The sequence below is a fragment of the Crinia signifera genome, chromosome 3 (assembly GCF_055691185.1).
Source record: "Crinia signifera chromosome 3, ASM5569118v1, whole genome shotgun sequence".
Classification (NCBI taxonomy): Eukaryota; Metazoa; Chordata; class Amphibia; order Anura; family Myobatrachidae; genus Crinia; species Crinia signifera.
Genome location: NC_139219.1, coordinates 213533764 through 213555520, shown reverse-complemented (window position 1 = coordinate 213555520; position 21757 = coordinate 213533764). Strand labels below are relative to the sequence as shown.

Here is a 21757-nt window from a genome sequence, read left to right as displayed (position 1 = left end):
AGTTCCTCTGACCTTTTTATAGAGGAAGTTGACCTCTGCCCCATTCAGAAAACTAAATAACAGAAGGGTACTTGTCCCTTTTGAGGATGTCTACTCACCATGGGCGTGGGACCTGGAAGCGGCCACAGCTCCCACACCACGGTTGCCTCTCCATCCTGACAGTCTCCCTGCCGACACTCCCAGACCCTAGCGCCGCCGGAACAGGTAAGTAGATGCCGGAATCTAGTGCAGCATAACTAAAGATAATATAAAATATGAAATGTAGAGTAATGAAGCTCAATCTAATGCATATTTTACAATATTGTATATGTCAACTGCAGCAAACAATAAATTGTGTAAAGAATACATGCACAAGCACTACAGAATTGATAGCAATTGTGCAGAGAATGACAACAATGCAGCACATATATAAAGTATCAGTTCCAGGGTCCTGGCAGTGAGATAGGCTCACACAGTACTCTGTGCTGTAGCTCTGTTGTTATAGCAACCCTGAGAAACTCTTAAGACATCTTCTTGAATAATTATGTATAATAATATATTACAATATAATAATTTAAGGGGGTATCCTCACAAAATCTACCTAATTTAAAAATATATCAGTCAGATAACATGTTTTTGAAAAAAGATAACACATGGAGGTATCCCATGCAGATGTTAGCATACAGTGTTATTTATATCTGCATCTGAATAGGGTTATAATATTTTTCTAGACTGCTAACTAATCAAGATCACCATTTCCAGAAGAAAATTGTAGTTATTTTTTCTATTTTTCTTTTTCTATTTTAAGTCTTAAATGTGCAGAAATAGATGGCTTGGACAGGCATATGTCCACGACTGCCATCAAAAATTGTGTGGCCCAGTACAAATGAAACAGGTTCCCCTACTTGACTTTGCCCCACAAACGCGCCTACAGATATGTCCTATTACATTATTGCTACAGTCTTGCCAAGCAGCCCCTCCCAGGTGTCATGAGACTGCTAGCGCCGGGCTCCTTTATTGCCAAAAATGTATCTTTGTGGTTAAGATCAGGACCTAAAGTAGTCATGGAGAGATGGTGGAACTAATTTCCCCTGTCACCTACCTCCAGTCCCCCCCACCCCCCATCCCATTTCCTCCCCTTCCATTTGGCAGAGCCAGGGTCAGTTCAAGGATTTTCATCAGCCCCCTGCAAACTATAAATGTGTGCCCTACCGTCCATACTTTTTAAAGGGACGGTGGTCTCACAAAGAGGTGTGGTCACACAGTAGTACCTGCTTTTCAAATTACTCCATACCTTTCTGTTTCCCTCCAACCCCGTCTCATCTCATCTTCGGCGTGCATGGAGCGTGCTTCTCTTCACTGCCCTTCTTCACATCAGTGGCTGTGATGGCTTGACATCACATATGCTGCCAGGAGGGGCAGAATGCAGGTGGAGGATGGCATTGAAGCCATTAGGACCTGAGGAAGGGTGAGGTGGCTGCAGCTTGTCAGTGATCCTAACTCCACCAGCATCATCTATTGATGTGGATGGTGGGGGCAGGCTTTTCTGCTGAAATTATTCTTTAAGGCCATAGAGGATTTAAAACTAGCTCCACCTTCCATTGCAGGAGATGAAACTCAGTTCAACCCCCCCCCACCCCCCTCACCCCTTGAAATTAGCATCTGTTTAGGATGTGCCAGGAATGCATGTTCATTTAATAGATATGCAACACATCTGTGTGTGGTGCAACAGTTGTAATTGAATCTGGTCCAATCTCATAGATCAGAGGTGGCTAACATTGGGGCAGATGTATTAAGCCGGGCGAAGAGATAAACTGGAGATAAAGTGGAAGGAGATAACGCACCAGCCAATCAGCTGTGTTTGAAATATGACAGTTGGGAGTTGATTGGCTGGTGCGTTAACTCCTTCCACTTTATCTCCAGTTAATCTCTTCGCACGGCTTAATACATCTGCCCCAGTGTCCTAAGCAGTTTATTTATTAGATACCACCAATATACTGTCCTATTTTTAGGGATGCCAAGAATGTTGGATGGGGAACTGATTTCCCCAGCCCAGGCTTACTTCGGGGTACCTGGATTGGACCAAGGCCAGCCATGGAGGAGATAATAAACACTTCAAGTTCTATCAAGTGGTTATGGCCATAGATCCATGTTTAGCCACATCTACTGAAGTACCCGGGTTCGCCTACGTCTCAGCGGCCCTGCCTATTTCTCTTTCATTGTAAAAACTTATACCATAATGAACCTAATTTGTGTTTTACTAAGGCCAAGAATACGTATCTCAATGAAACTAGACAAAGTATAGTTTAAAGAGGTATTGTCACAATTATGAGCAACTGATGAAAAAAAGTTATAAAATGTTAATGAATAATGTCTTAATTGTAGCCTCTATAAACTAGAATAACTTGCAGTTTCCATTAATCGTAGAAACCTTTTCAAAGTTATAAAACATCAAAGCAAAAATATTAATATATTTAAAATCATTTATAATGGAGTTCAAGTATCGTACAACACAGCAGCAGTAATTTTTGTACCTCAACCATATATTCAAGCAGCCTACCATATTATTTATAGCTATTTTATTACCTTTCCACAAGAGATAGCTTAAATCAATATTTATTTTGGAGGCACATTTTGTAGTACAAGTTTTAGTTTTTTTTGGCAAGTGACATATTTGAAGCTTGGTTCTTGTATATTTCTAATTTATAAAGCATCTTTAGGCTATAATAGGATGAACAGATGGCGCTAATTATAATGAGCAGGTTCATCCTTTCCTGACTTTAGATTTTAAACCTCAGCATATATTTCTTGAGGCCATCTAATGCAAGTTTTACATGGTCTAAAACCTACATAAATGGAATTTATAAATGCATATTACAATAGAGCCCTTCAGTTCATGCCATAAAAACCAGGCTGGAATTTGCAGATAATTTAAAGACTATTTTAAAAAAAGCATTATGGCGCTGGAGGCAGAAAGTGAACAGCTAGGTTACAGCATGCTGCATGCCATGTCATACTGAGAATCCTAGTCAGGGTAATGCCAGGGAGAAAATGAGTTACACACAACGATGCACTGTACATTTATAACATAAGGCTTGCCAGTGGCTTTCCGCATATTACCGTTTGATTTTTCTTTTCTATTCCAGTCTGGTTACGTTTAATTTATTCCAGCCTTTATTCATGCAACATCTGCATATCCAGTAACAATTTAAATATATATATATATATATATATATATATATATATATATATATATATATATATATATATATATAAAACCTACGTCCCAGCTTCCAAATATCTCCATAAAGACGCTATCTAAATTCATTCACAATTTAAATCTTTCAAAATGGATTGTTTCCAAAGTGAAAAAGTTTGGAGATATGCTGGATGGCCAACGTTTATTACCATTCCCCTGTCTACGGCAACAATTCTTATTGCCTGATTTTGAGCTTTTCCATTATCTTCAAATGAGTCATTGGTGGAATAATGTTCCTAAACAGTTTAGCTCATCCAATACTCTAACTATAAATTTATACTACACAGTTGAGATCTAGAGGGGACATCATATTTTGGTATATAACACTTATAGATTTTTGTCCCTAAATCAAATGCGCAGAAGAAATGGGAAATAGATTTTATGTATGACATTATCTGATGCTCAATGGAGCAAAGTTTTCCTCTCACTCCATGTCAAGATGCTTAAATCACACTGAAATGCACCTTAAAAGTTCTAAGTTCTGTTGGAGACAATGCGGGTATATTGGCCATATTTACCATATATTTTGGTCTTGTCCTTCTATTACTGTGTACTGGAGGGAAATGTTTGACTTAATTAATAAAGTTCTGAATATATTGCTGCTTTCCTCCCCATCAGCAGCACTGTTTAACCCCTTCACTGGTAATCCAGAGAATTTTCTGGGCTATGCCTTAATGCCCAGGCTGGCAAACCCGGAAAATTCTTGGGATTGTCAGTGTTTAGCACCGGTCAGCACTGCTGAGTTCATCGCTGAACTCAGCTGGCTTCAGTGCTGTCCGGTTCCCTCTCCTCCGCCGCGCCTCCGCCTCACCTCGCCCCCCCAGCTGTTGTATTACAGCCTGCCGCCCTGGTTTATGACATTCAGGTTGCCACATGCAGGACCGGGCAGTGGCTGATGGATGGTTCAGTGCCGCTGCCCGGACCCGGGGACACAGTGGTTGGGCTTTTTTTTAGGCAGCGCTCCCCCCAAAAAAACTCGCCCAGTGGGGAGTGCTCCCTAAAACATAACCCACCACTGAAGGGGTTAATATAATCCCAAACCATGTCAACCATTAAGTCTTAGGACATATCTTTATTGCAGCCCGTGCGGCTCTTACCCAGAACTGGAAATATTCCACTCCTCCCCTGATATTGAAAGTTATTCAACAAATCAATCTCCACTTTACTATGGAAACGGAATATCACCTTACTTGTATTGGGCTGCCTCTCCACTGGTATGTTCGTCTTCTTGTCACACATATGTAACTAATGAAGAGGGCTAACGCCATTTCCCTAAAGCATCTTAATGTGACCCCCTCCAATTCAGTCTCAATTAAAGAACGTCTACTTCTGTGAACGCTATATACTGTAGTTCCCTAACTTGTCACTTTATTACCCGCATGTTTGTCTATTTGTATAATTCATACAATGTGCTTATTTTTTTCTCTTCACCGAATTAACTGCTGCTTGTGGAATTCTATATTAACACAGTTTATGCCTATGCTTTCTGTTATACATTTATTGTACGATGTAACCATAAGCAATAGTGTGACCTTTTTGGAGGATCTAAGAAATGAAGTGATGATTCCAGCTGACCTGGATAAAGAAGAAAACAGTGACATCAGCACAACAGATGCTGACCAAGATGTTGAAATCAGTCTCAAACCCAGTGGCAAACGCAGGATTTTCAGAAGAGGGTTTCCAGAGGGGTGGAGCAAAGCACAGGTGGACACTTAGGTGACCCAGTATATGCCGGGTCAGTTAAAGTATTATAGATAGACCAAATGTGTGTATATATATATATATATATATATTAAAAAAAAAAAATAATAATTATATATATATATATATATATATATATATATATATATATATATACACACACATATATATATACATACATACATATACATACAGGGGCGTCAACAGCAGTGTAGACCCCTGGGCATAGCAAGTATTGGGGCCCCTACCGATCCTCCAGCAGCAGGGGTGGGGGAAGCTTTGATGTCCCGCGGGTGGTAGGGGCCTGGATCAGTAACTTCCATTAATTACCCCTTTACTGCACATATGGTGGGAGATGGGGTGGGAGAAGGGGGCATTGGGCTGAATGAAGGGGCCCTGATACATAACTTCCAGGGTGGTAGAGGATGTTTAATATGCAGAGGAGGGGTGTATAGTGGAGTGGGCTTATTATCCATAATTTTCAGGTGGGAGAACAGCTTGCTTGACTGCAGAAATATATATATAAATAGATTTATTCGATTTTAATGGAATTAAAAACTAGAGAATCCCACCTACCAAATGGGATTGGGGACTAGGGGATCAGAGTACAGGAGGCAGAGCAATCTGCCAACGAGTATATAAATCTACATACCAGGTGGGTGGAGCTGGAGCAGTAACCAGCTGCTGGAAACCCAATATCTCTGGTTCTGGGAACAGTAGAGACAAGCTACTAGTGTCTTTCAAATGGGGAAAGTCCCAGGTTTTGGAATATACCCTCATAAAAACTCTAAGTTAGACAGAACCTGAAATATCTGACTGGGAATAGCAATTAATAGTCTTGGATGGGGATCACTGCTTTGAAGTCAGATATCTCCGGTTCCCAAGGGCCGATTTTTAAAATTCTTGTACCCATGGAAAGAGGGGACCCTCAGCTTTCAGCCTAGACCCCCCTGCGTGCACTACTGAAACCAGATACTTAAGGTAAACAGGAGTGCACGACAGATGAAGTAAGGTGCTCAACCAAAGAAAACAAAGGCAAAGCACAAGTGGGTCTCTCATATAAAGCAAGCACCATCGGTATACGAGAACCTACAGCCTGGGAAGAAGTATTTGACTTACCAGAAAGGGAAGCTTAAAAATGTATAGAAGCAGCAAAAGAAGAAATTAAATTTATGAATAACAATCAGACATAGACACTAACAGAACTGCCAACAGGAAGAAAAACCATAGGCAGCAAATGGACGTTCAACATCAAATACAACACAGATGGAAAAGAAGAGCGATACAAGGCCAGATTAGTAACTAAAGGATATTCGGAAAAGTATGGAGTGTACTATGATGAGACATTTGCTCCAATAGTAAAGCACACAACCATCAATACATTACTTTCAGTAGCATCTGCAAAGTGTATGCAAGTAAGACATTCAATGTAAAGACAATGGGCCTTATTCTAGTTCACTCTTTCTGACAAAATCCTTCTTATATGGACAAAATCATGTGCACTGCAGGGGAGCAGATGTAAAATGTGCAGAGAGAGTTAGATTTGGGTGAGTTATTTTGTTTCTGTGCAGGGTAAATACTGTCTGCTTTATTTTTACACTGCAATATAGATCTCACTTTGAAGTAAAACCCCACCGAAATCTAATTCTCTCTGCACAAGTAACATCTGCCCCCCTGCAGTGCACATGGTTTTGTCCATCTAAGAAGGATTTTGTCAGAAAGAGTGAACTAGAAAAAGGCCCAGTGTTCTTACATGGGGCCAGATGTACTAAGCTTCAAAGGTGATAAAATGGAGAGTGATAAACAGCCAGCCAATCAGCTCCTACCTGCCATGCCACAGACTGTGTTTGAAAAATGTCAGGCAGGAGGTTATTGGCTGGTTGTTTATCACTCTCTATTTTATCACTGTTGAAGCATAGTACATCTGGCCCAGAGTGAGCTAAAGTAGGATATTTACATGGAACAGTCACCAGGCTTCAAAAACCCTGAAAGACCAGACCTAGGCCTTTATTCAGATCTGATCGCAGTACAAATTGTTTGGAAAATGGGCAAAACCATGTGCACTGCAGGTGGGGCAGATGTAACATGTGCAGAGAGAGTTAGATTTGTGTGAGTTATTTTGTTTCTGTGCAGGGTAAATACTGGCTGCATTATTTTTACACTGCAATTTAGATTTCAGTTTCAACACCCCCCACCCAAATTTAACTCTCTCTGCACATGTTAGATCTGCCCCACCTGCAGTGCACATGGTTTTGCCCATTTTCTAAACAATTTGTACTGCGATCAGATCTGAATAAGGGCCCTAGTGTACAAGCTCCAGAAGAAAATATTCGGTCTGAAGCAGGAAACAAGAGCCTGGAACACAAAGATACAGTAAGTACTCATACAGAAAGACATTGTGAAAAGCCTAACAGATCCCTGCTTATACATCAAGGAAATCCCACCTGTTAATCTATGTAGATGGTCTTGTAGTATGTTTTTAGCAAGAATGGGAAAAAGTGGAATTATTCCAGATTCTGAACAAAGATTTTGTAACACACTACTTAAGTATTGAAGCAATTCAAAAGCTAATATGGCTGAGACAATTGTTAGGTGATTTGGTACAGCAACAAGTAGAACCTACAGAAATCTTTGAGAACAATCAAGGATATCTCGCATTAGTACAAACAGAACGTGTGAATCCAAGGACCAAACACATTGATGTGAAGTACCAATTAAAGGATCTACAGGAACAAGGTCTTCTCAATTTGTAATGTTGCTAAACAGAAGACATGACGTGTTGAGAATGATATTACAACAGACTGATACTTGATATGGGATTACACTGGAGGGACAGCAGGTGGAGCTGTAATGTATGTGTTTATGTTTTTGTATCTGTGATGTATATTGCACCTTTTTGTTCTTGTTTGTGGTGGGGGAGATCTGAATGTCAAATAGGGAGAGAGATGGAGCATACAGTGATTGTTGCTCATATACAGTTAGCTTGTTCTGAATATCAATTTGTATTATGCAGTGTTCTCCTCCGAATTTTTTTTGTAGCCGGGCGGGGGTCTTCGCAATAATAAAGTGTTTAACCCTGACTTTGTGGGTATGTTTTATACAGAGAGAGAGAAAATATATGCACAGTTATCTAGGTACTTATACAGATGGAACAGTTCACACTGTGCGGCAGGTGCCAGATAAAGTATCCGCTCACTGCAGCCATGCGTGAGACAGAGCCACTGCTGGGGTCCCTTATTACTGTACCTGAAGCCCCCACTGAGGTGCAGAGACATGCACAAAGCACCTATTCACCACTGCTCTACTAAGCAGTGGTGGCTCTACTAAGCAGTGGTGAAAAAACAGGACTGTTCTGCTAAAGTCTGCAGATGAGAAGTATGCATTTGCAACCTATTTGCAAAAACGGGGAACAGAAGTGGTTCCTACCTTATTGAAAGAGGTGGGCTACCGCTGCCTGCGATGCCGACACCCCCAGGCTGATCATCCGCTCCTCCTCCATTGTTGTTCCACCATGGTCCTGGCTCCTGTACAGATGACAGGCACCAGGACCAGCACATGCGCAGTATAGTTCTCGGTCAGGGGCAGATTGACCATAGACTGCACAGGGAAGTTTCTCGGCAGGCTGAAACACCAGTAAGGCCACTTTGTAAGCCAATTATTTTTTGTTAAGATGTGGCCCTGCTCAGAGTAGTGGCCCCAAACCCTCCTTTCTCCCACGCAAACCACCTTTGCTGATTTACAGACCACAGGATTTTGCTACAAATACATTTATTAAAGAGACTGTAGTGGGTTACATTTGGTAGAATAACAAATTTTGGGATGTTTCTGTGCTTTACCTGGGGAAGAGTGGGGATATTTGTTATATTCTGCGGATGGTAATTAGTTGTTTGTCTGCTTGAGGTGTTGGGATCTGTATTCAGTTTTAGGAGAGGGGATTGTGCCGAGTATTATTTGAAATGTGGTGATTTGTGGACTGTCATAGCAGCTTAAAGATCTGGAGGCCACTAGACTGCCAAGCATTTTGAAACCAATACCTTCCACACAGGTATAGTGATATATTCATCCAACCTATTTTGATATTGGTAGACTAGAAGTAGGGGATCTGTTGCACAAGACTGGGAAGTTTATATTTATTGTGAGATAAATTGGCCCCCTATTATATTGATTGTTTGGATGTACACATAGGTGTTAGGGGTGTGCTACCATGGACAAAAAGGTTTGAGCGGATTACTTAGAAAGAGACAGGTTTGTCTATTGGTGGTACACCATTTACAAGAAACAAATCATAAAATATACTGGTACTGTACTTGTGTATTATCACGCGCCCGATTTAATCTAAATCGCATACGATATTTCATACGATTTAGCGGTCGATTCGATCCGCAATGCGATTTAGCGGCCTATTTTCACCCGATTTGTGGCCGATTTCCTGCCGATTTGCATGCTATTCCATCCTTGCACGTTCCAAGTCAGCCCGAAGCGTGGTAAGCGGACGCAGTACGTGTCCACCTGACCTGTTTATACCCCCACTATCCACGTCGGCGTGGAGTTGATTTCATAAAGCGTGGCGAGCGCAGCAAGCCACCGAGCCCGAAGTGTGGTGAGCGGACGTGGAAAACAATCCCGAAGCGTGGCGAGCGGATGCGGAATACATGTCAAGTAATCCGTGTCCTCTCGCAGGGCTCCCTGCGTTCGCCATGCTTCGGGATCAGTTTCCACTGCGATCGCCGTGCTTCGGGCTCGGTGGCTCGTTGCACTCGCCACGCTGTATAAAATCAACTCCACGCCGACGTGGATAGTGGGGGTATGAACAGGCCGGGAGGATGCGTACCGTGCGTGCTTGCCACGCTTCGGGCTAACTTGGATAGTGGGGGTGTGCAAGGATGGAATAGCATGCAAATCGGCAGAAAATGGGCCGCTAAATCGCATTCCCATTTTTTGCATGCGATTTGTGGTCGATTTGTGGCCGATTTCACGGGCATCATGATAATACACAAGTACCAATATACCTTTTATTAATTATACATTTAAAAGCTGCAAAATATAACAGACAACATATAACATAAACACAAGTGAATACAGTGCAATTAAAATGCACGTGCGGAGTCTGAGAACAACTGCCTATCTCTTATTTTAAATATGACACCTCTCAATTTATCCTTTTATTAATATTCATTTAGATATATATGTTGGAGAGAGGTGTCTCGAAATGATGATTGGAGTTTGTTTGAATTGTTTTAAAGTCCTGCAGCTTAATCAGCAGTTATAAGGTTAACGACTTTCTGTAGGATTATATGGCAGGCAAGATGTTGGTCATGGGCTTCTGTATAAACTAACACATGGGCTAAATGTAATAGGGTGAGAGTTTCAGAAAGTGAGAGATTTTGGGAGAGTTTTCCCATGTTTTTTAAAGCAGCAATCAATTATACTGCAAAACCAGGTTGATTTTGCCATGTAATTGATTGCTGCTTTAAAAAACATGGGAAAACTCTCCCAAAATCTCTCACTTTCTGAAACTCTCATCCTATTACATTTGTGTGTAATATTATATCATGTATGCCGGCAAATATAGTATAGTTCATTACAGTGCAGAGGCACTAATAAGAAAGTTTGTAGATGCCTCTTGTCATACAAGAAAATGATCATACAAAAATACACTTTAGTTTCTGCAGATTCTGTTACTTTAAATGTCGCGTTTGCTGGTTCAATGTTAAATACAATGTGGCCAATGCCTATCCTGAACAGTTACCAGAATGTTGCTAAATTGCTGCATACAAATAAGTCTATTTATAATCACATTAACCTTGCTGATATTGTGTCTCGCCGTTGCCATCAGCAGAATCTCCCTATGTAGGGGATACAAACTGCGATGCAACCCGGTGTTCACTAGCCGTCGCTCTCAGTGCCGCTCAGTGCCGTGCAGCAGCTAAGCTGAGACTATGGACGGTTCTGCTCTAAGGTACATTAGAGTCGTAAAATACTGATATTACAATCACACAAACAAGAATAGTTAGGCAGTGCTCAGAGGTCGTCCGCACGGCTTGGTCGGCCAGCGTACGCTTCACAGATCTTCCTCAGGGCAACCTGTTGCCCTGAGGAAGATCTGCGAGCATTTGCCGGCCGGCCAAGCCATGTGGACGTCCTCTGAGCACTGCCTAACGTTACAATAGCTGAGTAAGTGTGGATGCCGTGGGTCTGCGGGGCTATCGCTGTCCTGACCAGCGTTACCCCTCTGCTTGCCACCACCGCTGAGTCTGTGGCTGGGACCCGCAGATTTACTTGTTTGCAGCCCGATGCTCCTCCTTTTCCTATTGAAAAATGGCCATCACAAAATGTCCGCCCCCTTACAGAAGGTTTTGGGGATGATAGAGGAGGCGGCGACCTCTTCTAGCATCTTTAAAAATGGTCTGCTGTTAGGGGCAGCCATTTTGTGAGGATAATTTTCATTAGCAGCAGGAGCATCGGGACCACAGACCTGGCGGTGGCAGCGAGTGTAGGGGTAAAGCAAGACTTGGGAGGTTTAATTTTACTTGGACAATGGGAGGGGGGGGGGGGGTGACAAAATTTCCAGTAGCAGGGGTTTGCAAATTTTGTAGTTACGCTACTATCTACTAACACACACACTCTTTCCTCCTAAGTCTTGTCCCAGTGTGTATGTAGTTCAGAGACTGCTTCTATTTTTACATGTAACAAGTTATAAATTATAGATTTTATTTTTCTAAGTGTATTTTAAGGTCATTTAATTTGTATTCACTGCAAGAAGACTTTATAAACCAGTTGTCTCTTAATTCAGTGGAGCTAGTATACACAGTACACATGCATTATTAAAATAGTTGTTTAAATCTAAAGTACAGGATTGGTTTCATTATTAAAATAGTTGTTTAAATCTAAAGTACAGGATTGGTTTAAATGTAAAATGCTCTCACCTGGACTTTTCTCTTAATTTATGAATCTAATCGCCTGTGTTGAAATACATCCCAGTCCATATCGCCGGCGCACGACAGAGAGGATTCTCTGGCGAGCACCGGGCAAAGTTAAAGCCGTCTCCATCTGTTTATATATAGGTGATAAGTGATAGGTTTTATATATATATATACTAGCTGACCCGCCCGGCGTTGCCCGGGAAAACCTTGGGGTTTTTTTATTTCCAAAATTGCTGAAAAATGTCATCTTACAGTATGCTGTGCCAAAGACCTAAGATTGTAATTTGTAAAGGTTCCACCATAATGTTAGAATGTGTTTGCATTGATACTCAATGATGGCAATGAAATCAGGTGTGGTGTTGTTGTTTGAAACACAACGCTCCTGAGTTGATAACTTGTATGTGTTGATGAATTCTACATCCACTCCTGATATTTAGCACCTATGACATACTCTTCAACATCTAAGGGTCAGAAATCGGTACAAAATCAGAAAGGGACGTGGCCACACCTCCATTTCTATACTCAATTGTACAGTTTCTAGGGTGTGTAATTACAGGCGTTGAGAGCGTGGAGACCGGGGTGGACATTACTTTCCGCGCCATAATTAATTAAAAATTCACCGCTCCCTGCCACTGCCACTCCCCTCACCGATCCTGCCTGCAGCAGTCTCTGAGGTCTGGAGATCTGTAAAGCACATGCACCGGGCGTCTCTACCAAACAGTGGGGCAGCCCCTGAGTGTGGGAGCAGGTCCGTGGGCCTGGCCACATGACGTCATGACTCGACGCGCGCTACCCGCACCACTGGGAACGGGTGCAATGGGCCAAATTCTTCCCTACACCCGCCGGGTCAATCCACCGATCCAGCCATCGCAATCATAAATGGGTGCATTTATAAGGTTTGGAGTGTAAGTAGTTGAAGAATAAGAGATAAAGATTTGCCATGTTAAAGTGTACAATTTACGCAATAAATCGTGAAAATAATATAAGTGTACATAGAAGTATAATCAAGAAATGAAAGTAGGATTAAAAAATAAGTTCTGATTCAAGTGAAAATCCCATCAATTGAGGACCCCCTGTATGTGTACCAAACACCAATTATGCCCACAATATCCATACCCCCTCCACCTATAGATTTGTTTCGCAACCCACCCCCATCCAAACAATTATTAGTTTGAATCAGAATTTATTTTTTTATCCTACTTTCATTTCTTGATTGTACTTCTATGTACACATATTTATTTCACGATTTATTGAGTAAATTGTACACTATAACGTGACAAATCTTCATCTCAGTCTTATTCTTCAACTTCTTACACTCATAACATTCAAACAAATACATGCAGCGCTCATGCCCATCGACCAAACATTATCTGTGAACCAAATGAGTCTAGGAAACCCTTAAGGCAGAGCAGTGCCTAACATCCAACTGACTAACAGGGTGAGTGCAGTGTACCCACTTTGTATTGATCAATGGGTGCATTGGCCAGGACAAAGATTTCTCAGTGCAACTGGCCGGGGAGCGCAGAGACGGATATGGGAAAAAGAAAAAAACGGTACATTAGGTACAGTTTTTATTTGCCGGTACAGACTGTTAAATACTGTTAAATGTTTTTTATGTGTTTGTGTGTGTGTGTTGTACTGGTTTTGTGTGTGTGTTGTAATGTATGTGGTTGTGTGTGTTGTGTTGTATGTATCTGTCCAATGCGTAAGTGTGTGAGGTGTGCTATGTATATACAGTATGTGTATGTGTGTGTTGTGCCTTTGTGTCTCTGTGCAATGTTTAAAGCCCCGTACACACGGGGAGATATATTGCTCAGTTTCTCCTTTTCATCAGCTACCAGAGATGGTCGCTGATGAAAAGGAACCTCTGCCGGGGGAGTCACAGCGATTAGAATGGGGCTGAAAACGGGAGCGCGCACTCCCATCACTGGCAATATGGTCGCCAGTGACCATATTTCCAGCGATTTCTGCCCCTATCGCCCCCGTGTGTACACAGCTTATGTGTGTTTTTGTGTGTTGTACTGTTTTTTGTGTGTGTGTGGTGAATGTGGGTGTGTGTTGTGCTGTTACAGGTATGTTATGTGTGTGTGTTGTGTGATCTGCCCAATGTGTAAGTGTGTAAGGTGTGCTACGTATAAATGTGTGTGTAGTGTGCTGTGTGTATCTGTTCACTGTTTGTTTGTGTGTTCTGTGTATTGTACTGTTTTTGGGTGTGTGTTGTAGTGAATGTGGGTGTGTGTTGTACTGTGAGTGGTGTGTTATGTGTGTGTTGGGTTATGTGTACAGTATCTGCCAAATGTGAGGTGCGCTACATATATGTGTGTAGTGTGCTGTGCGTATCCTGGCAATGTTTAAGTGTGTGTTTTTTGTACTGTTTTTGGGTGGTGTTGTAGTGTATATGGGTTTGTGTTGTACTGCATGTGGTGTGTTATGTGTGTGTTTTGTTGTGTGTATCTGTCCAATGTGTAAGTGTGTGAGGTGCGCTACGTATATATGTGGGTCTTGTGTGCTATGCAGGGCAGGCGACAGGGGGGGTCAAGGGGGACAAGTGTGACGGGCCCCAGAGATCTGAAGGGCCCCAGAGTTTCCATGCCCCGGCATGGCCACTGCCTGTACTAGCTGGCTTGTCAGTGACCTTTGGGGCCCGGCCGTTACTGTGCACCATCTGTTTTTGGCTGAGTCGAACTGACTCACTGTGTGCCACTGCCATCTACTGTGTGTGTGCACGGCCTGGGGCGGCAGGCGCACAGTTGTACCCCCCGCTGGTGCTGTGGCCTCAGTCTCCTGTTCTTTTACTGCGCATGCGCTGGTCAGCTGTTCCGCACTCTGTGAAAGACCTGCCCTGCCTGCTCGTAGTGCTCAGCATCTTTTTGTGAAAGTGACAGGCCAGCAGCAGCCGGAAGCCAGCAGGAAGCAGCCACCAGGAGCCAAATCAGCAGGACTGAGAATGAGAGAAGTCCGCACCTGAAGCAGGATCTGGAGCAGCGAAAGGTTAAATGAGGCTCATGCAGAAGAGGGTTGTGTGGATTTGGGATTAGGTGGGGGGCCCCAGAAATATCATCGTACAGGGCCCCAAGATTTATGTTGCCGGCCCTGGTGCTATGTGTGCATATGTGGTGTACTGTGTGTGTGCGTGTACAATGATGTGTGGTCTATGTATATCCTCAATTATTCCTAATTGTTTAAAGCCTTCACCATAATGTTAGAATGTGTCATTCATACTCAATGACAGCAATGAAATCAGGTGTTGAGCTGTTCCTTCGACAACGGTTTCCCAAATCGTCAATCTTTTCCCCAGATCATCAATGAAGGCAAATTAAAACTTGGTGTTTTTTAAATTTCTAAGTGAAATTTCCCAAAAACGGCTTCGAGGTACACACCACCGGGTATAGAGGTACCTTGTTGCCAAATTTGGGGGCTCTGAGTGCCACGGTGTGTCCGCAGTGCAACGGACATGCACACACGCACACACACTCTTCAACTTATTATATATATATATATATATATAAGTATGGGCAGCACGGATGGTGTAATGGTTAGCATTACTGCCTCACAGGGCTGAGGTCATGGGTTTGATTCCCACCATGGCTCTAAATGTGCGGAGTTTGAATATTCTCCCCGTGCTTGCGTGGGTTTAGTCCGGGTACTTCGGTTTCCTCCCACAATCCAAAAATATACTGGTAGGCTAGTTGGCTTCCAACAAAATCAACCCTAGAATGTCTGTGTGTTCGTGTACATGTGGTAGGGAATATAGATTGTAAGCTCTACTGGGCAGGGACTGATGTGAATCTCCTATATATTTGGCTACATCTGTCACTCAAAGTGGGTGTCTGTGTCTATAACGCTCTGTTCCTGGACTTTCCTCTTAATGTGTGATTGCCTTCATCTGTGCTGAACACCTTTCTGAGAAATTAACCTGTTTAAAACAGGTGATGGCAATCATACATTAAGGGGAAGTCTAGAAACAGAGCATTGTGTCCCTCCTGGAGAGGGTCATGTTGGGAGGTATGTGACAGAGAACCAGCCCAGTGAGCCCACAGACAGTGCCAGACACCCACTGCCTTCCCATGTTGCCCAGCACTGCTACTCCACAGCCACCAGGTGAGCGCCCCCCTCCCGCGATTTGCGGCAAAACCTTCCCCCCCCCGCGCCCCCCCCCCCTCCCGCGATTCGCGGCAAAAACACCCGCTCCCCCGCGACCCCCCCTACCGCGATTCGCAGCAAAAACACCCCCGCGACCCCCCCTCCCGCGATTCGCTGCAAAAAGAACCCCCCCACGACCCCTCCCGCAATTCGCGGCATAACCACCACCCCGCGACCCCCCCCTCCCGCGAATCGCGGCAAACCCTCCCCCGTGACCCCCCCCGATACGCGGAAAAAACACCCCCCGGGACCTCCCTCCCGCGATTCGCGGCAAAAAGACCCCCCCCCGCGACCCCCCCTTGCACGATTGGCGGCACCCCCCCTGCGACCCCCCTCCCGCGATTCGCGGCACCCCCCCCCCCCGCAATTCGCAGCAGCCCCAGGATTAAATGGCACATGCAAAACACTGACATGGCTATGGTCGACAATGAAAAAGGTTGACATGAGTTTTTGAAGATTTATTTTTAATTTTTTCATATTCATTGTCATGTGTCGACATGGACACCAATGAAGTGGCACACTTATGTCAACATTTACATGTGTTGACCTTTCTGTGTTGATTTTTTCTTGTGGCGATTCGCGTCACACCCCCCCCGCAACCCCCCCTCCCGCGATTCGCGGCACCCCCCGTGACCCCCCACCTCCCGCAATTCGCGGCAACCCCCCACCGGATCCCCTGTGAACCCCGCCCTCCCGCGATTCGCGGCACCCACCCCCGCGACCCCCCCTCCCGCAATTCGCGGCACCCCCCCGTGATTTGCGGCAGCTCCAGAATTAAATTGCACATGGAAAACACTGACATGGCTATGGTCGACAATGAAAAAGGTTGACATGAGTTTTTGAAGTTTTTTTGTCATTTTTTGAATATTTTCATATTCATTCTCATGTGTCGACATGGACACCAATGAAGTGCCACACTTATGTCAACATTTACATGTGTTGACCTTTCTGTGTTGATTTTTTTCTTGTGGCGATTCGCGTCACACCCCCCGCAACCCCCCCTCCAGCGATTCGCGGCACCCCGGCACCCCCCTGCGACCCCCCCCTCCCGCAATTCGCGGCAACCCCCCACCGGAACCCCCATGAACCCCGCTCTCCCGCGATTCGCGGCACCCACCCCCCGCAACCCCCCCCCTCCCGCAAATCGCGGCACCCCCCGCGATTCGCGGCAGCCCCAGGATTAAATGGCACATGCAAAACACTGGCACGGCTATGGTCAACAATGAAAAAGGTTGACATAAGTTTTTGAAGATTTATTTCATTTTTTGAATGTTTTCATATTCATTGTCATGTGTCAACATGGACACCAATGAAGTGGCACACTTATGTCAACATTTACATGTGTTGACCTTTCTGTGTTGATTTTTTCTTGTGGCGATTCGCGTCACACACCCCCGCAACCCCCCCCCCCGTGATTCGCGGCACCCCCCGTGACCCCCCACCTCCCGCAATTCGCGGCAACCCCCCACCGGAACCCCTGTGAACCCCGCCCTCCCGCGATTCGCGACACCCAACCCCGCGACCCCCCCCTCCCGCAATTCGCGGCACCCCCCGTGATTCGCGGCAGCTCCAGAATTAAATTGCACATGGAAAACACTGACATGGCTATGGTCGACAATGAAAAAGGTTGACATGAGTTTTTGACGTTTTTTTTTCATTTTTTGAATATTTTCATATTCATTCTCATGTGTCGACATGGACACCAATGAAGTGCCACACTTATGTCAACATTTACATGTGTTGACCTTTCTGTGTTGATTTTTTCTTGTGGCGATTCGCGTCACACCCCCCCACCCCCCGCAACCCCCACTCCCGCGATTCACGGCACACACACACCCCCCCGCGATTCTCGGCACCCCACCCCGTGACCCCCCCTCCTGTGATTCACGGCACACCCCCCGCGACCCCCCCTACCATGATTCGCCGCAACCCCCGCCCCCGTAACCCCCCTCCCGCGATTTGCGGCAACCCACCCCGCGACCCCCCTCCCGCGATTCTCTGCAATCCCTCCCCTCCCGCGATTCGCAGCATCCACCCCCCACAACCCCCCCTCCTGCAATTCGCGGCACCCCCCGCGTCACCCCCTCCTGCAATTCGCGGCACCCTCCGCGACCCCCCCTCCCGCGATTCGCGGACACCTAAGTTGCAATACAGGGCATCTTTCATACAATTCTAACCATATTTCTCATATACAAACGTTCACAAATTAAGGGGGCGCAGCCCCTTACGACGGTGTGAAGAGCGCCCGTAGGGCGCGATGAATCACCTAGTGTTCAAATATTCTCTGTAAAGCGCTGCGGGAATATGTATGCGCTATATAAGAAACTGTTTTTTATATATATATATATATATATCATGCGATGTCCCTGCACCTGCTTTCTGTCGTCTGCTGCCGCGGTGCTGGTATAGGGTTAAATGTAGTAGTTCAAAAGATACTGCACCCGCCGGACTTCTTAGCTGCAATAATGTCACACAACTGCCATTTCCAGCAACATTTGGGGACTTTTTATTTGCCCCGTCCTCAGGCTATACAAACAAACGTATAACCTGAGGACGGGACAAATAAAAAGTCCCGAAACGTTGCTGGAAATGGCAGTTGTTGTGTGACGTTATTGCAGCTAAGAAGTCCGGCGGGTGCGGTATCTTTTGAACTACTATATATATATATATATATATATATATATATATATATATATATATATATATATATATATATATATATACTGTATAAGATATACAGCAGACAGTCCGGCACTCAGATAGACCAGTAAATGTAATACCTTGCTGGGGTGCCTCCTTCAGGACCTGTACATCAGTCCATAGGGTAGATAATAAGTGGCACTTCACAGTCTTTCCAGTCAGGTAAAACCTAGTCCTTTATTTAAACAATGCCGTTTCGGGGCAGAACCCCCATCTTCAGCAACTTGTAGGTGCTCATCCCTGAAGATGGGGGTTCTGTCCCGAAACAGCATTGGTCAAATAAAGAACTTAGGGCCTGATTCTGGTTCACTTGCAAAAGCAAATTATCTCTCTAATGGACAAAACCATGTGCACTGCAGGCGGGGCAGATGTAACATGTGCAGATTTATATTTGGGTGCTCTTTTGTTTCTGTGCAGATTAAACACTGGCTGCTTTATTTTTACACTGCAATATAGATATAAGTTTGAAGCACAATCCCCACCGAAATCTAATTCATCTTTACATCTGCCCCCCCTGCAGTGCAGCAGTGCACATGGTTTTGTCCATTAGAGAGAGAATTTGCTTTTGCAAGTGAACCAGAGTCAAGCCCTAAGTTTTACCTGATTGGAAAGACTGTGGAGTGACACTTATTATCTACCATACTATATATGTGTGTGTGTATGTATAGCCCTAAATTATTTTCCTACAGTGAACAACAATTGTGTCCATTATATTATGAATTTCATTCAATGGGTCATAAGCATTACACTTCAAAAAGTGATAGACAACCAGCCAATGAGATCATAACTGTAATTTTTCAAACCCAGTCTGTAGCGTGACAGCGTGAGCTGATTGGTTGGTATTTTGTTACTCTCCACTTTACCACTTTTTGAAACTTGGTGCATTTGACCCAATCCGGCCAATATGGTATAACTGTGTCCTCTGTTAAAATAGTACAGTGTTGAGCAGCTTTATATAAAACCAGGTGTGGTATTTATTACTAAGGATACAAATGCAGTATTACGATGAATGAAATGTTTCGGCTTTTGCAGAAATACCAGGCAGCAGACAGGGAGAGATTTCCTAGAAATCAACATCTAACAAATATAATTTAATTCTTCGACAGCGCAACATAGAGAGCAGATGGGAGGGAGGCAGTGGACTTTATCTGGACTTCCAAAAGGCAATTGACACTGCACCACACAGGAATATTAACAAATATGGCTTTGAGGGATATATACTGAGATGGATAGAAAACTTTCTTGGCGGAAGAAGTCCGAAGGTCAGTATAAAAATGTAACTGCCGGTCTCACATCCTGAGTGTTGTTGTGAAGAAAACAGGAAACAAGTGTGTGACTAACATATTAATATATTGAAATGTTCAATAATGAGAACAGCCATTCTATTAATAAACATAAATAATGAAATATGCAAAGAATATTTGTCGTTTGCAAAGCAACATCTGCAAAAGAGCAGATGAACTAGTAGTTGTAATACTGTTTCATTGGCATGTCCACAGGAACAAAAAGCGACATAATTATTATATTGCAATTGCAATTCAAAAATAGAATATGCATATTACACATTTAGAACTGTATTATACCATACCGGCAAACGTATTTGCTATTATGCTCATATTTGACAGCGCCAAATAACAATTCTGTTTTTACTACCCTATTGAGCAGTAAAACTATGTTGATGAAATGTAACTATAAGTAAAAGACACAAAGGGTGAGATTTAATAGGATGAGAGATTCAGAAAGTGAGAGATTTGGTAAGAAATCTCCAAGTTTTTTAAAGTGGCAATCATTTACACTGCAAAACCAGGTTGATTTTGAAGTTGACATGATTGCCGCTTTAACAAAACTGGAGATTTCTCACCAAATCTCTAATTTTCTGAATCTCTCATCCTATTAAATTCCACCAAAACTTCCTTATACTCTATGGTACTAACAAGTGTGCGACTAAATGTATCGCTTTTGCCAAAGTATCTTTTCATTTTAAGGTATGCAATCTCACTAAAATGTAGAGAAAATCAGGATATGCAAATTCAAGAATTCTAAAATTTTATTCTGACCTGGCAACATTGATATGGAATTATTTCAGTGCATGTTTTCATGTATTTCGTTCTGCTATCCAGTTTTTTTCTGTTGAAGAACGTATAAATGTTTATTTGTCCATTTAAGTGAAATTTTCAAAATCTTCCATCCAGTTGATGCAAATGGTAGATTCTTGAAAATGACATTTACTTCCATTTGAACCAATTTTGAAGGGAGAACATTTTTCAGTTGAATTTCATTATTATCTAAATAGCTATGAATAACATACCAGTGAGAATAGTGAGCACGTGATTTGAGTGTTGAAACCTTAAAACATTGATTGTGCGGGCAATATGGAATAGCCTGCAAGGTGTACCTTGAAGAAGTTCTGTATAGATTGAAAAGCATTGGTGCTGGAGACTGGGGGTATGGAGGATTGTCTTGCAAGGCTCTCATTTATTATTGGAGGACTTTGTTTAATACAGTTTCCAAATTCCCTGGAAGATCTTACTGATGTTATTGTTGTTTTATTTGTAATAATTAAATTTGCATAATTCAGACACCATCCCTGTTTTATGCTGATGTATGGCAGCATATATGGGATGTATACATTCTAATCCGTATATGAACTAACATGTTCCTTGCTTGTCTGCATGTGATTGGAGATACATGACTCATTTTTAGCACTGGTTAGGCGAGCAATGGAGTGTTCATGACACTAATATGAGCGGATCTTTACCTGTACGACTTGTCTAAAGAAACCTTTTACAGTCAGTTGTACATTGCTTATTTGTAAGTATGGTATGCTTGCAGGAATCACCTGTTTAAGGGCCTTATTCGAGTTCACTCTTTCTGACAAAATCCTTCTTAGATGGACAAAACCATGTGCACTGCAGGGGGGCAGATGTAACATGTACAAATAGAAATAGATTTGGTGATTTTTTGGTGATTCTTTGCAGGGTAAATACTGGCTGCTTTATTTTAACACTGCAATATAGATCTCACTTTGAAGTAAAACCCCACCCAAATCAAA

At 43.3% G+C, this 21757-nt stretch overlaps 1 protein-coding gene across 10 annotated transcripts in view; it reads left to right on the top strand.

Moving 5' to 3' along the window:
* DLGAP2 (DLG associated protein 2) overlaps positions 1-21757 on the top strand; it is a 911233-nt gene that overhangs the window by 606402 nt on the left and 283074 nt on the right. For 3 of the 10 annotated variants that reach the window (XM_083177374.1, XM_083177373.1, XM_083177376.1), the window contains one exon: positions 19812-19967. The exons of 6 other annotated variants lie outside the window; for them this stretch is intronic. In XM_083177374.1, the coding sequence (XP_083033500.1) occupies positions 19931-19967 (37 nt within the window). In that variant the 5' untranslated portion in view covers positions 19812-19930. Of the gene's footprint in view, positions 1-10819; positions 10899-19811; positions 19968-21757 lie in introns of those variants that run through there. One more of the 10 variants, XM_083177377.1, reaches the window with a different exon arrangement.